This window comes from Pseudophryne corroboree, chromosome 5 (genome assembly GCF_028390025.1).
Source record: "Pseudophryne corroboree isolate aPseCor3 chromosome 5, aPseCor3.hap2, whole genome shotgun sequence".
Taxonomy (NCBI): domain Eukaryota; kingdom Metazoa; phylum Chordata; class Amphibia; order Anura; family Myobatrachidae; genus Pseudophryne; species Pseudophryne corroboree.
The window spans coordinates 254,816,502-254,837,404 of NC_086448.1; the positions used below are offsets into that span (position 1 = coordinate 254,816,502).

At 44.2% G+C, this 20,903-nt stretch overlaps 1 protein-coding gene across 1 annotated transcript in view; it reads left to right on the top strand.

Moving 5' to 3' along the window:
- CMC1 (C-X9-C motif containing 1) overlaps positions 1 to 20,903 on the top strand; it is a 128,156-nt gene that overhangs the window by 34,468 nt on the left and 72,785 nt on the right. Inside the window, exon 2 of the mRNA XM_063922272.1 lies at positions 2,291 to 2,383. Within this exon, the coding sequence (XP_063778342.1) occupies positions 2,291 to 2,383 (93 nt within the window). The remainder of the gene's footprint in view (positions 1 to 2,290; positions 2,384 to 20,903) is intronic.

Genomic DNA, 20,903 nt, shown 5'->3' on the forward strand with positions numbered 1-20,903 from the left:
ACCTACCCCTGACCCTATACACATCCTTTCCCATCCCCCTACAACAGTCCTCACCCCTACCCTACACAATCCACACCACAAATACCCTCCACCCTTCAACAACACTATCCCTGTGTACGTCCACTGAGCATACCACCTTCACACACCCTCACCCATCTCCCAGACCCACACAACCACAAAACACCCAAGGGCAACACCTCCTACCTCCTAACCCAGGTCTAAGCTCTCGGACACTCAAACTTCACTACCCACACCATACAGGCACAAAAAAATTATACAGTTCCTGCCCCCTCCACCATCTCTCACCTCTAGCTACCTGCATATACAGCAAACGCCACCCATCCTCAAACAAACACAACGCATCCACCACCCACTCCATATTGGGAACCCACTGCACACACCACTTTCCCCTCACAACCAACACTCCCCCAACCACACTACCTTCACCACCCTCCGCAATACACAAAAAAACCAAACACAACCTATCACATACCTCCTCTACCCCTAACCATAAGCCACACTAACCTAGCCAGCACCTTTCACAATCTAATGAAACAATCTTTGTTGGTGCTACCTTCAATAACAATACACCCACCTGTACAACACCCACCCCACCACACGCACAAGTACTTCCACCACCCAAACAATTTTCATACCCCACACCCACCTTCCCCACAACCATCACCCCGTAACCACAACCTGCACTTCAACACTACCTCACCCATTCCCCTTTCCCACTCCCCTGCACACAACACCCCCCTACATAAGCTACCCCATCCACCCACACACACCATGTGGACCTCCACCACTTATGACACCGGCTGACACCCTACACCATACCCCTGACCACATCACCCCACACATCAATCAAACACAACACCTACAACACACACAAACATCCCTCACCCCTAGCACACATCATATACACTCACCCTCATACTTCCATAATCTCTGCCAAAGATGTGTATAACCACTACTGCTAGCACTTAACATTGCGTCTCTACCTGGCCCTGTCAACTCAGCCCATTGTGTGCTTATTCACACTCCTAACTATGCACAATGGGAATATATCGACTATGCAACCTGTGTCCCCGCTGTGTATCACCTGCTTTGCTACCTCTGGTCACACTCAGTATAACCAACACGCCTAATTGTCGAAAAACTAGAACATCACTTCATAACATGCAGAATTCTATCAGAGTGCAACAGAGGCGACGACGTATTTATTCCACGGATTGATTTAGCTGTCAATGATGCCACATTACCATTTATCCTACGCCGTAGGCAGTTTCCCGTCATTCCCGCATACGCAATCACCATAAATAAATCTCAAGGACAAACTTTTGATCACGTTGGCATTCTTCTTCAAACAACAGTTTTCTCACATGGCAAACTGTACGTTGCATTATCACGCTCTCGCAACGAACATCACGTCAAACTACACATTACACCAACTGACCAACAAGGACAGCTCCTGGGTGACGACCGTCACTTTACAAAAAATGTTGTTTTCAATCAAGTGTTTCAAATGTAAAACATGCCTTCACATACTTTACCTAAACAAAGCGTTTTCATTTACATATCATTCCCATCCTAATTCTCTACATCGTACCCTACACACACTCTTCACACACTCACAACCCCCTACAGACCATTCACCATCACATTTCCCTTTTGCCAAACAACATTTAACCAACATCAAAACCAACAGTCCACCACAATACATTTGACAACTACTATTCTAGACCTTCACCTTTATATAGGGGTTACGGGGGTGTAGCCCCTTACGACGGTGTGAAGAGCGCCCGCAGGGCGCGATGAATCACCTAGTATAATATATTTGTGAAGGAAGAGTTAAAAAAAAGTACGCTTTCTGTAACTGATTTGTATTCCGGATCCTTTATCCTTTAGTGGCAAATCCTGTTGTTTCAAAGTCATTTAGTCACTAGGTATTTATGGTGTGCACATTCATATCATTATTCTGTGCTAGCACATTATGAGAATGCAAGAGTCTTAAAGCAAAATAAAGCCTAATAAATTCAGTCAGTAAAGAAGGTGAAAATTGATTTCTTCTCAATGATAGAATAATGAAAAGTCTTAAGCTTTGCTTGTTCTCATTTCTGTCTTCATTTTGTTATTTTTCACTGATTTAAATGAATACACCAAAAGTTCTCAAACTTTTCCTATACTGTGATTGTATACCTTATTATTATTATTATTATTATTATTATTTTTTATTATTATTATTATTATTATTATTTCATTTAAAGTAAGTCTTCTTTCTCTGCAGAGGAGCCTGCCTTGCGGCATGTAGAGAAAGATGTTCTTATTCCTAAGATAATGAGAGAGAAAGCTAGAGTGCTGTGCGCAGAACATGTCGAAGGTAAGATACAAACGTTTCATTATAAGGACATTCGTTAATACAAATGTGGTTTGCCTGGAGTTGAGGTACAGATGTGTCCTCTTACATCTTTGATCCGTGAGTTACAAGTTGTGTTACACATAACGCGAGAGTGCCGTCTGACTCAGTAGCGCAGAGCGTCTTTTTTGCGATTTTTTTTTTTCTTCGAAAATGTGTCTTAGACGCAAAGTAATAGGACGTACTAGCAGCTTTTGCTGTTTAAAATTCTATGCAGCATGCCTCTATTCTGTGTGTGACTGCGATTATTTTTGCATACAAAGGGGGTCAATCCGAGTTGATCGCACGCTGCCGATTTTCACTGCGCAGCGATCAGGTTACTACTGCGCATGAACCGCAATGCACACGCGTGTTGTACGGGTACAAACAGCATCGTTGCTGGGCAATGCTTTTAGCGTCTAATCCATTCGCACGGGTGATCGCAAGGAGATTGACAGAAAGAGGGCGTTTATGGGTGTCAACTGACCGTTTTCTGGGAGTGGTAGGGAAAACGTGTCCAGGCGTTTGCAGGGCGGGCGTCTGACGTCAGTTCCGGGACCGGACAGGCTGAAGTGATCGCAAGGGCTGAGTAAGTTCAGACCTACACTGAAACTGCAAAAAACTTTTTTGTCCCGCTCGGCTGCACATGCGATCGCACACTTGCAAACTGAAAATACACTCCCCCGTTGTCGGCGACTATGCGTTTGCACAGCTGCAAAAAGTAGCTAGCGAGCAAGCAACTCGGAATGAGGGCCAAAATGCTATGCTACGGTGTTTTCATGGATGCATATAGAACTGCAATTACACACAGAATATAAGCATGCCGCATATCATGTGAATCAGCAGAAGCTGCTTGTCCGTCCTATCACATTACTTTGCATCTTAGATGCATTTTCTTGGGAAAAAAACGCTAAAAAGGATGATTGGCGCTACTGAGTCCTGCCACAGCATGGTGTGACTTCAAGGGCTGTTTAGCGTGCAGCAAGGATGTGAGAAGACACATTTGTACTTCCACCAACAGCACCTGTCCCATATGAAAAGTGCTTCCAACTATGGAAGGTATAAAACAGGTGTTCTTTTGCTGGATGTTGCTATTACCTATTGTGCGCCAGTCCTATGTCCATATCAGGCTTAATTATTATCTTATTTTTATATTTAAAAAAACTAGCTGTTCTACCCGTTCTTCGCACGGGAGTTTCTGATTTTGACGGTTGTATATATAAATGAGTGTTAAAAATTTGGTAAATCTATAGAGATGTAAATTTGAGACGTCTTAATGTAAGTAAATATTAATCCATGGTTCTTGGAGTTACCTGAGGAGCACCCATAGCAGATACTGTAAAAAGTGACAGGAACATTTTTGTCGTTTATTAAATTCTACACACTGGAGGTGCAATCCAAATTTTGATCCGATTGTCCGTTTGGGCGTTATCGTTCACACAACGCAAGCCACGCATCGGTGATGATGTCATTATGTCAACCCCCTTTTCATCCCCTTAGGGAAGGTTTATTAAAATTCTAATTATGCTGTTTTCTTATTTCCCATCTTAAGCATACCTATGTTATATTTCATCCTCCTAACATATCAGGAAGTAAGAGAATTAGTGATGAGTCAGTGATGCGTGAGTGAGGGCTTTCGTATTTTGTGAGTGTGTGTGTGTGTGTGTGTGTGTGTGTGTGTGTATGTATGTGTGTATGTATGTATATATATATATATATATATATATATATATATATATATATATATATATATTATACACCATCTGTACGCACCGGCACTCAGCTGTATCCCAGAATGTGCCTGGGTGCCATCCAAGCAGGCCCTGCACGGGTCTAAACAGTCTTTATATAGCAATAGGCGGCACTCACAGGACTGATAACTTTAGAACACCAGAAGAGACAAACAAACTACTCCGTAGAGATCAACGTTTCGATTTATGGAAAAACCGTCATCCGGATCATATCACAAACAAAACATGAAGTGCATACTTACATAACCTCGTTTCCCCCTGTCAAGAGGCCAGCGGCGTCTCCCGGGTCAATGACGTCACACGCATGCGACGGATGACTGCCCGGCGTCATGGCAACCCGGCAAAACATAAACAAACCCATGTGAACATACAAGACATACCAATGATAACAAGCTAGTCATGGTTACAGGCTGCAAAACAAAGCCTAAAGCGGCTTAATGTACATCACCACACCATTACTGGTCAGACAGCCGGAGCAGGACAAATGCACACAATATACAGGTTACACAGAATTCCCGAGTCATAACAAAATAATCTGACAATACGACCAAATTACAAAAAGCAACTTAAGGGCAACATTTCATTTAAGCCACGCGGGGAGACCGTATCCAAACGGTGAATCCAGCGCGACTCTTTTTGTAGCAGCACCCTATTGCGATCTCCACCCCGCAGTGTCTTGGGGGCTTGATCAATGATTTTGTAGCGCAGGGTGCTTAACCCATGATTAAAGGCCTTAAAGTGTCGTGCAACTGGCTGACTATGCGTACCACTATTCTCTAAGGCCTGTCGAATGGCAGACCTATGCAAGGCCATCCGTTCTTTAAATTGCCTTGTGGTCTTCCCCACATAGCGGAGACCACAAGGACAACGAATGATGTAGACAACAAACGTGCTGGCGCACGACAAAATCTGTCGGATGGCACACCTTTCACCCGTATGCGGGTGCGGAAAAGAATTTCCCGTCTCCATGAAGCTGCATGTGGTGCATCCCGTGCACCTATAGCAACCGGGTTTTTTAGTCAAAAAATTAGTAGGAATTGGTTCCTGGAAGGAAGAGATATAATTCTTGACCAGCCAATCCTTAAGATTGCGATCCCTGGCAAAACTGGGCATCACAGCAGCATCATGGAGAAACGGCAAATCCTTATCCGTGGTCGCAATGGGCCACAGCTTTTTGGCACATTTTGCAATCTCCATACTGGAGGAGTTAAATCTCTGTACAAAAGGGACAACCTCTCTTCCCCCCTTCCCCACCGGACTTTTCTTTAAAGTGTTGGCCCTGGGGATATTCAGAACTTTCACTTTAGCCTTAATCAGATCGTCGTACTTGTACCCCCTCAGCACAAATTGTCGTATCATGATGTCAATTTCCTTCTCAGTTTCTGCGGGATCATCCGAAATCCGATGAACCCTCAGAAATTGGGAAAAAGGCAACCCTTTATTGGTCGCAATGGGAGGTTGACTGGAGAAATGCAACATGGTATTTCTATCTGTACTTTTCTTGTATAAACCTGTGTGGATCTGACCTTCGTACAAAGAAATGCGGACATCTAAATAATTAACACTAACGTCACTGATCTCATAAGTGTACTTAATGGTGGTATCTTGAGAATTAACCTGTACCATTAATTCAATGAAATCCTGCTTCGAGCCAGTCCAAATCAGTAGCAAGTCATCTATATAACGCACGAAGAACAAAATCTTCCCTGCAACAACTGGATCAACAAAAAAAGCCTCTCGCTCCAGGTCGAACATATAGCAGTTGGCGAACGCGGGGGCCACACATGACCCCATCGCGCACCCCTGCCGCTGTACGTACCACCCTTTGTCAAAGAGGAAATAGTTACGTTGCAAGGTGAGTTCTAACAATAATAGGAAGAATGTTAGATCAGGACCATTATATAGAGGGCGCGTGGAAAGCAGTCTCCTGGCTGCTTCCAACCCCTTCTGATGGGGTATGTTAGTGTACAGGCTAACGCCTTTGAGGCGTTGCATCTTGACACCCTCAAATCTGATGAGAAAGAGAACTGGCTTGAGAAATTATCAACACAGGTCGAGAAATATCGACGTGAGCTGGTCAAGTTTAAGAGGGATAAATTACAGCTAGTACAAAAAGATTATGCTGAATGTAAGGTCTATTCCTGGGCACATCACCCCGAAGGTCAAAGACAATTTAGACCTCGGCAATACAGGTTCAGACGTTTCCCTGGTGACACGGAGTCCTCCAGTGGGGGCAATTCCTCTCTGAGTGAGTCAGAGACCCAGAAGAGAGGTACAGGCAACAAACCCCCCTTAGGAGTGAGTACGCGCGCGCAGCGCGACACCAAAGGAGATCGGTTACCCGACGAGGGCGGCAGTGGCATAGGACGCTCAAAAGCGGCTGCAAAGAAGAAAAACAAATAATCTTCAATTTATCCATTCGGGTCTTATCTGATGCTGAACTGCGGGTTCTGAATAAAGGACTGACATTTGTGCCTTCCAGTGGCTTTGATGATTTCCAGTGGAAACTGGATCATTATAAATTTGATCGTAAGCTCCGACTTAAGGAACATTTTTCCAATATGACCACAGCCATGCCGACTGAGACCAAAACAGCTATCCGCAGTAAATCAAAGTTTGATCCACTTAGCATAAATGTGTCACTGAAGTGCTTTAACAGAACTCTGGATCAACAGGTCCATGAGATTAGCAGACGGGACGGACACTCTAGGCCCAATCTGTCCAAAGGTGAGATGGAAGCGTTGAGGGCCCTCAGCAAGGACGAGTCCATCATTATCCGCCCTGCCGATAAGGGGGGCGGAATTGTGTTACAAGATCTGAGTCAATACCGTAAAGAAATCTACCGGCAGTTGGGGGATACAGCCGTTTATTCAAAACTCAGTTCAGATCTGACTATGACGTACAATCTTGAATTGAATACTATTTTGGAATCAGCAGTCAGGGATGGAGTGATTACTAAAGATACACAAAAGGCTCTCTTTGAGGAACATCCAGTGGCGCCAGTATTATATACCTTGCCTAAAGTGCATAAGCACCCGACGGAGCCGCCCGGTCGGCCCATCATCGCTGCTAGAGATTCCATCTATTAGAAAGTTTCCAAGTATCTGGATAACTTTTTCCAGCCCGTGATCCAGGCTCAGTCTACCTACCTGAAGGACACGACGTCATTGATTTTGAAGTTGCAGGCGATTACAGAGATTCCACCAGGGAGCTTCCTATGTACGATGGACATTGTTAGCCTGTACACTAACATACCCCATCAGAAGGGGTAGGAAGCAGCCAGGAGACTGCTTTCCACGAGCCCTCTATATAATGGTCCTGATCTAACATTCTTCCTATTATTGTTAGAACTCACCTTGCAACGTAACTATTTCCTCTTTGACAAAGGGTGGTACGTACAGCGGCAGGGGTGCGCGATGGGGTCATGTGTGGCCCCCGCGTTCGCCAACTGCTATATGTTCGAGCTGGAGCAAGAGGCTTTTTTTGTTGATCCAGTTGTTGCAGGGAAGATTTTGTTCTTCGTGCGTTATATAGATGACTTGCTACTGATTTGGACTGGCTCGAAGCAGGATTTCATTGAATTAATGGTGCAGGTTAATTCTCAAGATACCACCATTAAGTACACTTATGAGATCAGTGACGTTAGTGTTAATTATTTAGATGTCCGCATTTCTTTGTACGAAGGTCAGATCCACACAGGTTTATACAAGAAAAGTGCAGATAGAAATACCATGTTGCATTTCTCCAGTCAACATCCTATTGCGACCAAGAGAGGGTTGCCTTTTTCCCAATTTCTGAGGGTTCATCGGATTTCGGATGATCCCGCAGAAACTGAGAAGGAAATTGATATCATGATACGACAATTTGTGCTGAGGGGCTACAAGTATGACGATCTGATTAAGGCTAAAGTGAAAGTTCAGAATATCCCCAGGGCCAACACTTTAAAGAAAAGTCCGGTGGGGAAGGGGGGCAGAGAGGTTGTCCCTTTTGTACAGAGATTTAACTCCTCCAGTATGGAGATTGCAAAATGTGCCAAAAAGCTGTGGCCCATTGTGACCACGGATAAGTATTTGCCGTTTCTCCATGATGCTGCTGTGGTGCCCAGTTTTGCCAGGGATCGCAATCTTAAGGATTGGCTGGTCAAGAATTATATCTCTTCCTTCCAGGAACCAATTCCTACTAATTTTTTTACTAAAAAACCCGGTTGCTATAGGTGCACGGGATGCACCACATGCAGCTTCATGGAAACGGGAAATTCTTTTCCGCACTCGCATACGGGTGAAAGGTGTGCCATACGACAGATTTTTTCTCGTGCGCCAGCACGTTTGTTGTCTACATCATTCGTTGTCCTTGTGGTCTCCTCTATGTGGGGAAGACCACAAGGCAATTTAAAGAACGGGTGGCCTTGCATAGGTCTGCCATTCGACAGGCCTTAGAGAATAGTGGTACGCATAGTCAGCCATATATAATGGTTCTGTGTGTATATTTATATTTAGCAAACTTATTTTTTTTAAACTTCTTGTACAGTTAGCGACAGCCTATCAAGATCACCATCTTTTCCACTATAACTAGTTATTTCTTCATTAACCTATGTTTCATATCCGAGTTTGTGTCATTGCGTGATTTAGTCAATACTACATTCACTTTTAATTCTTTGCAGTGATTTGCTAATGTAATCCTACAATCTGTGCTCAACTTTACATTCCAGCCTGCTAACACATCCCTAACATTCACTTTGTCAGAGATCCACGTACTTTTAAGAATAATGGAGGTCATTCCGAGTTGTTCGCTCGCAAGCGGATTTTAGCAGATTTGCTCATGCTAAGCCGCCGCCTACTGGGAGTGAATCTTAGCATCTTAAAATTGCGAACGAAGTAATCGCAATATTGCGATTACACACCTCGTAGCAGTTTCTGAGTAACTTCAACCTTACTCGGCATCTGCGATCATTTCAGTGCTTGTCGTTCCTGGTTTGACGTCACAAACACACCCAGCGTTCGCCCAGACACTCCCCCGTTTCTCCGGCCACTCCTGCGTTTTTTTCCGGAAACGGTAGCGTTTTTTCCCACACGCCCATAAAACGGCCTGTTTCCGCCCAGTAACACCCATTTCCTGTCAATCACATTACGATCGCCAGAACGATGAAAAATCCGTGAGTAAAATTCCTAACTGCATAGCAAATTTACTTGGCGCAGTCGCAGTGCGGACATTGCGCATGTGCATTAAGCGGAAAATCGCTGCGATGCGAAGATTTTTACCGAGCGAACAACTCTGAATGACCTTCAATGTTACCACATTGACTTTCATTTGCAAGATAACATAAAACATAGCTTTCAGTATACTCTAGTAATAAATGGATTCAATATAAAGTAAACTTTTTGATGCAGGGAAATACACATTGTTAAGGAAATAGGGACAAGTGAGACTTTAGCCAAAAAACAAAACAAAAAAAAAATCTGTAATATCACAAAAAGTTGTCCATTTAAAAAAAAAAAAATAGAATCTTATCTTTTTTACATGTTGCTGGTGGCATATTGCTTTACTTATAGCCAGAAAACCATTGCAACATTTTTCAGGAAGTTTCCAGAAAAAAATATACACTATATATTACTTTGCCATAATATCCCTTTAATCTGGCATACCTATGATTTACACGGGTTCTGTAGCTGGGGAAATTCAAGCCTGCATTTCACCTGGTTTTAATCAGCCACAGTATATATAGTTGGTGTACAGTTAAAGTAAATTATGTGCACAGTACAGTATTGTGCCTGTCGTACATAATTCTGTCACCAGGATAACCACCTGATTGTGTCCATCTATGTAATACACAGCCTTCTACCAAGACAGTACTTACCATCTGGACGATCTGGGCCCATTTATCAAGCCTTGGAGAGTGATAAATAGCATAAAATACCAGCCAATCAGCTCCTAACTGCCATGTTATAGGCTGTGTTTGAAAAGTGACAGGAGTTGATTGGTTGGTACTTTATCACTGTGCTATTTATCACTCTCCAAGGCTTGATAAATCTGGGCACTATACTCTTAATCTCAGGTACTTACTACAGTACAACAAGCTGTCATTGGTTACAGTGCTAAAATTGCACATCCAAATGATCTCCAGTTTGCTGAAGTTTACTACAGGATAGTCATCAGCAACCAAGGTCGCTTGTAGTAGTAGTAGTAGTAGTAGTAGTAGTAGTAGTAGTAGTAGTAGTAGTAGTTAGTAGTAGTAGTAGTAGTAGTAATTATTATAATAATATGCACCTTTATTCCTCAGTGAAGAAGAAGGTTGCCATGTCAGTATCCTGTTTTTGGGTAATGGTAACGGTTCTCTCATCACATGCCAAACTGTAGTGAGTATGTCAAATTTCTGGTGTATGTCGCAGACTGGTTTAATACTGGACTCAAGCCGGGTACACACTAGAACGATCGCAGCCCGATATGTTGTTTCCGGGCAAATTTGAATTACGTATTTGCTGGATCATTAAGCGTGCGAGCTCCTGTGGTTGGCCTTGCTGTAGGGTCAACCATAAGACATTGGTAACTATGGCAGAATGGCATAGTGCTGCGCTCCGTTTGCCCCTTCATTGTGCTAGTGTGTATGCATTTGCCGATGCATGGTCCTGTCACTCGCTGAATCGGACAGTTACATATCTCTCTGATGTGTAGCCGGCTTTACAGCCATCCTACTTAAGGACCGTTCCAGCCAGTTATATTTAATAATGTTAGATATATACAATAGGAGAGACTTGTGTGTTTGAAGATAAAAAGTGTAGAGGAACTGAATAGATGTTGCTTCGTCTAATAACCTGTATTCTTAGTTATTTTAAGCATGGTTTTCTTGTTAGGCAGGATCTTTTGCTGTTCTCTTATGTCCCTATGTGTATCATGCACATATGCTGGGTACACATTCTACAGCGAGCTACAACGTTAACATGTGAAACAAAGCCGTAGACCTGTAAACTATAAACCAATAAAATATTAACCAGCTTTCAATAAAGAAAAAAAAATCTACCAAAACAACTGTCCATATGAAGTAAAAAAATAGTTACGTTGTAAATAGTTGTTTGACAACTCCCAGGTTTCCTCATACCTCTTCTCCTCTGGGCACACAATGATATTTAGTGAACATGATTGGCCAGAACATAACTTCAGGCCTCCCTTCTGCAAAGCCTAGCCTGTGTCAACCATGGTTTCAGTAACATGCGCTTATTCAACAATACTTCACCAACGGGAACCATTGTGTCCCTCAGGGGTTGTACTGGCTTAAGAGTAGGACATCTTCAAGTGACAAATCAAGAGCCACACGTTAAGAACAGAGCCCTTTTCCAGATCAACACTGTGCATCTAAATTGCTTGAGGAAAAATTATTCTGACACTTGATAGAAATAAGTTGGGGGAATAGTTATGGCCTATTATGAGACATGGTGTGACCATGAGAGAAGTGTGAGATACTTAACGTTCTTGGAACCTAAGAGCATAGGTTAGGTTGTGTCTGATTCGATCAGGTTGTGAAATGCATTTTATAGCACCAAGGGCAAGTTTCTATCTTTCTGAACTGATCAGGTGGAAACACGAGTTTAATGCTGTATATTGTTTAACATATATAAGGTATGTGAAGATCAAATAATAGTTTTCAATACTCTGTTTCTGGAAAAAATAGATGTACGGTAATGTTACCATGGTCTTAAATATCACTCTTATATGTAAGGCTGTCTTTATTTGATTTGAATTCAAGGTTTGTTTTTTTTCTCTCCACGTTTGTGGTGGTTTATTTTAGAAGTGTTTAGTTTATGTGTATTTGTACCTTTTTATTTTATTTTTTATTTCTTTTAGGCATTACAATTATAAAATGCTTGTAACTAGAGTGGGCTTATATAGTATTTGTTTGATTACTTAAGTTTTTGGCTAAGGTCTGAGCACTTGTATTTATTCTTCTAAACCCTCAGGACAACAAACAGTTCTTGTTTTAAAGGACACCTAGCATAATCACTCACTGACGCATTTTAAAAGATCCACAGGTGGAGCTAATTATTTGATTCTGTGAGGAGACCTGAAAAACATGAACTGTTTGGGGTACTGAGGACCGAGTTTGAAAATGTACGTTCTGATTGCATCTCAGAGCAGCAAAGTGTTAACAGCAGCACAAAGTGTTTCAGAAGGCAAGTGTGCTTTCCTGTGCCTTGTTGGTGTCCGTTACCTGTCCACTTTTATGATCCATTAAATGAGGGCAGAAATGCATGCTACAGGATGATATGTGAAGGGAAATTAAAAGAACTGAGTAGTGGGCATGATGGGGTCTGAATATTTAGAACCAGTATTAATGTCTAGTGAAAAATCGCCACCTTCTACCTGTAATTAAATGCTGAATTATCTGGAATAGGAGACTGTGTAAGCTCTAATGTGCCCTACACACTGGCCGACATGACTGCACGATATGAACTATCTCGTTCATTAATGAACAAGATAACGTGCATATCTTTGAGTGTGGAGGCTCCAGCAATGAACAATGCGCGGCCCCGCGCTCGTTCATCGCTGGTCCCCCGTCGGCTGTACATGCAGGCCAATATGGACGATCTCGTCCATATTTGCCTGCACTTTAATGCAGCCCGGTGACAGGGGGAGTGAAGAAACTTCACTCCCCCCGTCACTGCCCCCCCGCCGCCGGGTCGCCTGTCGGCAGTATCCGCCGTCGGGCAGCTCGGCGGCGGATCGGCCAGTGTGTAGGGCTTATAAGACTCGCTGCTTGGCCAGTGTTTCAGCATCAGTGGCACGTTTATATGTGATTTAGCTGTTCAGCCCACTGTTCACACAGCCGTTTTCAATGTCAGTGATGGCCACACATGGGTTGTAACTAATAATCTCAATGTTTTGGGGGTCACACACACATGAAAACAGGGCAATTTCTGATGCAATATTGCAGCATGTGGGGGCCAGCTGATCGTGAGCTCTTGTAGTCATCGGTTCAGATGAAGACCAAGGTTATGATCTGTTATTGTCTTTGCCACACAGGTACCACATGCTTATGAATGTTTTGATTCAGTTCCTCATTCAGCCAGTATGATGACCATTACAAAAAGCATTCGGTCGGTAGAGAATGACACTATGTATAAGAAAATATGGAAGAACAGATTCAGTCAAGAACCCTCAGTGATTATATTGTAAATCAGATCATTAGAAATCAGGCAAACACTGGTTCTAGACAATAACCTAACAGAATATATACAAAGAGATATCTTGTTATGGTAAAAACACAGGAAGTAGTTACCTTTTTATAGTTACAATGAAATGTCCATCATTTTTCATAGTTATAGGAAATTATTCTTTTTTTTTTTTTAAATAAAGTATTTTTATTTCGAAGGAGAGTAGTTTGCATACAGACATTGCATAACAGGAACACATTAAACACGTAATGACATGTCCTCATCGGGGAACAGCATTCACTTTCGACTTATTTTCAAACTATGTCATTTGCTCATAGGCGCATAGGAATGTACAGTTATATATACCATTATTTTGCATTATCCGTACACTCTAGTATTCATGAAATCACATTATACTTTGTTTTGTTTTTTTCCCCCCCTCAAATATAACTCTTACGGACAATCCGTCCGAGTAAAACCCTTTAAAAGAGAAGAAAACAATCAGAAACCAAACACAGAGAACCCCAGAAATAAAAAAATTAAAAAAACAAAGAGACAAAAAACATTATGGGGAAGAGGACGCATTGGGGGATACTAGCACTCTAAATCCTACCCTGTCCAGATGGGCACAGAGCCACTCTCTCATTCACAACCCATTGGGTGAGAGGGAAGCCTATGGCCCTAGAAGATCATAACTTGGCAAATCCAGGACCTGTTAATAACCCTATCACCATTAAGTTGTAGGGTCTGGGACGGAGTATATGGATTCCAGCCATGGAGACCAAATTCTTTCAAATTTAGTGGACGCATTGTGTTTCATATAAATGTATCGTTCCTTAAAAACAGTGTCGTTTATTAGTGCCTTAAGAGCGGGGAGTGTAGGGCCCTTAGGGGCCATCCATAGCCTCGCAATGCTCACCTTCGCCATTGCACATATGTTGCGAGCATATAGGCCCTCTGGACCAGACACAAAGTCAGAGCTACCCATTCCCAGGATGCAAAATTGCGGAGTAAGCATGGCCTCGTCCACCCCTGTGTTCCCCAGAATCGATCCGACCCCCGCCCAGAAAGCCCGCAACACCGGACAATCCCAAATGAGGTGCCAAAAAGTACCTGCAGTCATCCCACACTTAGGGCAGTCACCCACACGACCCGTCCCGAATTTGGCCAGTCTGGCCGGGGTCATATATATTCTATGCAAAAGGAAGTATTGTATCTGTTGATACCTGATGGATTTGGTAACCGTGCACGGAGTTTCCAAAGCAAGGGCCCAGTTCTCTTCATCTATGGGGCCCAGATCCTGCTCCCATTTAACACGGAGACGTGTCAAAGGATCTATATGGAGTTTGGCGAGTAGATAACCATAAGCATGGGAAATCATCTTAACTCGACCCAGCATACTTACAAAGGTCTTAATGGGAAATGGTATAATTTTAGGGGGGGAATTGGCGAATTGGGACTGCAAGGCATGTCTGAGCTGGAGGTATCTAAAAAAATAGGAGTTAGGCAAATTAAACTCATCTTTTAGTTGTTGGAAGGATTTGAGCGTGTTATCCGTATAAAGGTGATTTATGGAAATCACTGATTTAGGGGCCCAAACTTCCCTCCCCTCGAGCGCATACAGTTCAGGGAGCCATTTAGAATACCAGAGGGGGGTGTCCGGGTCCAATCCATCAAATTTCAAAAGAATTTTTAGTGCCTGCCACACCTTCATGGCTTGGTATATAAGAGGAGGGAGGAACCGGGCCAGGCTCCCACTCAGCAACACCTGCAGGGGGGATAAGTCGGGGAAGTAGCATTGGACAAATACCCAGTGTAGAGAAGTGACGCCAGTATCCTGCACCCATTCACTAATATGAGACAGCTGAGCGGCATAGTAGTACATCTGAAAGTTTGGCAAGGCCAGACCTCCGTCGCTGCGCAGCCTGGTGAGAGTGTTCAGTTGTATTCTAGGACGTTTGCTAGCCCATATTAAAGAAGACAGGACACTATTCAATTTTCTAAAGAAGGATGGATGAATATATACAGGGGATTGCAGAACCACATATAGAATCTTAGGTAGTATTATCATTTTTACGAGGCTGACCCTGCCAGATACAGTCAATGGAAGCTTACACCAAGTCTTGGATTTACGAGTAATTTGTTGCATGATCGGATCAAGGTTCAAAGGTGTAAAGTCAGAGGGGTCATTGGTTACCTGAATCCCAAGATATTTAAATTTTGCCGTCCAACATAGCGGTAGGGAGATTTTAGGAGCAGCAGGGGGGGGGGGGGGGCAATCACAGGCATAATAGAGGACTTAGACCAGTTAATATGAAGGCCTGAATATACACCGAACTCCTCAATCAATTGCAACACTGTAGGCATAGACCTGGTGTAATCCTGCAGAAACAACAGCATGTCGTCAGCGTAAAGGGCAATCCTATCCTCACGAGGGCCGGTATGAATGCCCACCACGCCTGGGTGGGACCTTATTAGACAGGCCAAGGGTTCGATGGCCAGGGCAAACAAGGTTGGGGACAGAGGACATCCCTGCCTGGTCCCGCGAAACAGGCGGAACGAGGGAGAGATATAGCCATTCACTGAGATCCTGGCAGTCGGGTGCTGATAAAGCAATTTAATCCATTTTATAAAATTAGGCCCGAAACCCATAGCTGTCATGACCTCCCATAGATAGGACCACTCGATACTGTCAAATGCCTTGGCGGCATCCAGTGAGACCACTACCGAGTCAGAGGGGAAGTCATATGGGATTTGTAAGATGGTATATAATCTACGTAGGTTAATAGAAGTGGACATCCCTGGCATAAAGCCGGTCTGGTCGGAGTGGATAATGGAAGTAATTACGGTGTTGAGTCGAACTGCTAAAATCTTTGCCAGGATCTTAGCGTCAGTGGGAATCAATGATATCGGTCTATAGGATTCTGGGGATCTAGGGTCTTTTCCGGGCTTCGGGATCACTATAATAATCGCCTCCGCCATAGAGGGGGGAAGTTGATCATTAACAAAAATATCAGAATACAGGGCGTGAAGCCTAGGACCGAAGAAATCAATGTGGGTCTTGTATACCTCTGAGGGGATGCCGTCATAGCCCGGTGCCTTGCCGCTGGGAGACAAGCCAATAGCCGCCGTTACCTCTTCCAGAGTTAAGGGTGCCTCCAGCATCTCAGAGGCCTCCGGGGGGAGTGTGGGTAGGGGAATATTACTTAAATAAGCGGAGAGGTCTGATGTCGAGTCTACCAGTTGTGAACTGCAGACCTCAGCATAGTAGGAGCGGAATAGCTGCGCAATTTCCGGCGTGGTGTTCACAAGGGCGCCATCGCTACCGGTCATCTGAGCAATTGTAGAACCTGGGCGGTCACTGTGCACCAATCGAGCCAACAGGCCACCTGGCCTATCGCCCTGCATGTAAATATTAGTAGCCTGAAATAGAAGCGAGCGCGAGTTTTTATCAGACAGATGAGCCACCCATGCCGACTGGGCCGCCAGCCAGCGTACCTTCAGCGCAGGGGTGCCATCCACTAAGTATCTAGATTCCAAATCCCTGGCGTCACTCTCAAGGGCTCGCTCTCTCTCCCTGCAGGACATTTTGAGGGCAGAAATACGTCTAATATACGTTCCCCTTAGGAATGCCTTAAATGAATCCCAAACCACTGTTCCGGGGGCCGAGCCTACATTGTCAGTAAAGTATCCCTCCCACTGAGTCACCTGGTCAGAGCAGTCACCTATTTGCAGCAGCCAGGAAGGATGCAGTTTCCAATAAGATTGACCCCTCTGGCTCACCATAGCGAGAGTCAACACCATAGGGGAGTGATCAGATATACCCCGGGCCTCGTATTGGACGTCAACCACCCTAGCGAGAAGAATGGGGGAGAGTAGGGTCAGATCGATCCTGGAGAACGAACCATGCGTGCCAGAGAAGCATGAAAACTGTCTAGTCGTAGGGTGCCGAGCTCTCCACACATCCACCCACTGCAAATTATTCAGAAAATCAGCAAATTTAGTAGGACTAGAGCGCACCCCAGCAGCCTGCGGAGAGCGCCATCTGTCTAAAGCTAAATTCATGACATTGTTAAAGTCACCCAAGCAGATTACCGGGGTGTCCGGAGAGGAGGCTATGAATGAAGCGGCTTGCTGTAGTACATCGTACGAGAATGGGGGGGGGGGATATAAACCGCCAGTATGTAGTAGGGTTGGGAACTTAGTCTACATTCAAGGAACACAAATCGACCGTATTTGTCAGTCTTGACCGATACCAGCTCAAATTGGACCGATTTCTTTATCAGGATTGACACACCCCTGGAGGAAGAGGAGTGAGAAGCGTGATAGGCCCAGCCCACCCAGGGTCTTCTAAGTGACAGTAACCTATTCCCCTCCAAGTGAGTCTCGCAGAGACATGCAACATCCGGGCCATATTTCCGAAGTGTAGTTAATACTAAGGAACGCTTTATCTTATTATTTAAACCTCGAACATTCCATGTCAGAAATTTCAAATTAGCCATAGATCTGGTAATATTCTATGTAGTAACCTAAAGATACAGTCCAGCGAATATTCCTGGAAATTGTTAGTGAGGGTAATAACAGTGCTATACTACTCAATCCCTGATTCTTAATCGACAGTATCCAATGCATCAGACATACTTCCCACATCAAAATTAATGTACTCCAAAACAAATTTAAGCATGAGAAAAATAACAAACTATAGAAAGAAAAAAAACTTGTGTAAGGCACAGCAACAAGCTGTTCGCTGAACTCTCCCCCCCTCCCCGTATACCACCCCTAACTTCGGCATACTTAAATCCCAAACTATCGTTTCTATCTCTCAAGGGCTAAATACTAAACAAAACCCTTAACCAAAGTCAAGCGATCAAGAGAAAGAAAAGTCCTGAGCCACCAACGCCAAGGGGGGGCTCCCTGGACAATGGGTAGATGCCTCTGGTGGTCCCAACCGATCATTAGACAGTGCAGGGCCTCAATCCGGGGCCATCTGGCGCGCTCCCGGAGCATATCTGTCCAGCCATTGGGCCGCCTCTCTAGGGGAATTGAAGAATTTGGTTTCCCCGTCCGCTACCACCCGGAGTCGGGAGGGGAATAGCATAGAGTAGGAGACGTTCAGGTCTCTGAGGCGCCTCTTGATAGGCATAAACTGGGCTCGATCCTTCTGGACTTCCGCGGCAAAATCAGGAAAAGCAGACACGGTAACCCCGTTTCTGGTAAGGGGGCCTTTTGTGCGTCCCAACCGGAGGACCGAGTCACGGTCCTTATAATGCAGAAATTTGGCGATGAAGGTGCGCGGAGGGGCGCCAGGAGGTAGAGGACGAGATGGTATCCGGTGTGCACGCTCCACCGTAAACTGTGCCGTGAAGGATTCAGCGCCGTACAGTTCCTTAAGCCATGACTCCAGGAAGACCTCAGGCTGGGAGCCCTCCTCCTTCTCCGGCAGGCCCACAAATCGCACATTATTTCTATGCAGCCGACCCTCCATGTCTAGTAATTTGGATTGAAGGGATGTTACTTGCTGGGTTACCGTGGAAATAGATTGTTTCATAGGACCGCACATATCCTCCAGATTCGAGACACGGGTTTCTGCCTCTCCCACTCTCTCTCGTATGCGCTGGACGTCCTGCCGAAGCAGTGAGAGATCACACTGCACTTTCTCCATCTTATCTGAAAGACGCTGTTCCGATCCAGCTATTGCCTCCAGCACTTGTTGAAGAGATGGAGCTGCGGGTGTGTTAGGGGATTCAGCAGCTGTTGCAGATGGGGAGTAGGAGTGGGACGGAGAGGCCCCCTGCGAAGCGGCCTGCGAGGCCCGTTGGTTTAGTGGGTTAGGTTGTCTGGCAAATTTCTCCAGCTTCGCCGCAGCCGTGCGCTGGCCGTCCCGAACCATGACGGACAATAGGTAGTAACAGACACTCCGGTATAATCTCAGGTCAAAAGCGTAGAAGGAGACTTCAGCAATGAGTGAATTTTAGGGTTGTAATAAGCAGAAACACATCCGCAGCTGGTCTCCAAAGTAGTAGGCAAATGTAAAAGAAAGTACTGGCAGCGTCCCAGAATATAGGTGAGAGCAGGAGCGATGCAGTTATTTAGTATGTAAAATAAGACAGCAACTGAAGTCAAAGTGTAATTTGATCCCAGGAGGTAGAAGTCACTCACCAGTTACATATCAGTCAGCCTTTAAGTGAGAGTGTTCCCTCTATGACTGGAAGCAGCAGTCCAGAGCAGTGGGGCCGGGAATCTCCAAAATTGAGGCCGGGGATCCGGAGGAGGTATAGGCCGCAAATCCGGAAGTATGCCTCCTCGGCCGTACAGACCCCGGGGAGAGCGGGGAAATCGCCTGCCGGTGCCCTGCAGCGTAGGGAAGAAAAGCAGGGTATTCAGGCACACCAAAGGGGCCAGGATATTACAGGAGGATGTTTAATCCAGGGAGCTCCCGGGATCTGCTTCCTACTCCTGTGCTGCCGTGGCCACACCCCCCCAGGAAATTATTCTTTTAAATCGTACAAAATGTTTCCAAATCCAGATTGCAAACCTCTGAAGTCCGACTTGCAACGAAGACTCTGTTTTTTGTAATTGTGGGTGCTCAGATGAGAATCACGGCTTGGATGTAAAAGTAGACTGAAAAGATGTTTGTGTATATTCCCATAAAACTATAACTACATATTTCCATGAGATTCTGTGTTACTCAGTATCACTACCAATACCAACATTATTAAAGCTCTGGTTGTGCTGCTGGCAACATTGAGAATCAAGGGGGTGGATAATGTATGCTTAGCTAGGAGATATGTTGACTATGAAAGTTAGGACCATCCTATAAGCAGTTATGATTGGTGCATAAATTGGGAACAGTCCAGTATAAAGGATATCTTTTTTAAGAGTCTATATAAACACTAGGTCAGGACAAGTGTCTCTCCCTGAAGACTTACATTGTCAAATTATCACTGATTACTTTGTCCCTGAAGAACCAATAGGCTGGTGCCAAATTTGTTATCCTGTTGTTGGCAAGCTATCGTAGGTACAATACAATGAACAGTGTTTCATATCAGTTTACTTCAGATCCACTTTCTAAGGGACAAAAAATACCAAACTCAAACCAGGCAACTCCTCTCTAAAAAAAATCCAATCACATTTCATAAGACAGTGATGGTTGATGCAGCCTTGTACTTTGAGAGAAACTGTTCCACTGGAGACTCTTCAGTGACTAGTATTAGCAGAATCACTTTACCAGATATGTTGAAGTTATGTTCCCAGGCTTGCATAAATTTTAGGAGGAAGATGCCAAGGATTTTCAATTTTAAGGCTATAAATCATTGTGTACCATTCAGGTCTTCGTACACATTAATTCAATTGAGGTGAAGTCCCAAGTCCATGACAGGACAGTTATCAGCCGTGACAGAAATTGTTCCTTCATGACAGGGATCGGCAACCATTTGCTATCCATGTGCTGACTAAACTCTAGTTAAGCTCACTGTTTTAACAATGCATTTAGTATGTATTGTTTTATTATGCTAATAACAGATTATTCTGGTTTGGAAGGCACAAACATCATTTTATTTGTCTACTACCAAACACAACAAAAAATTTTAAATGTAAAACTGTGATCAAACA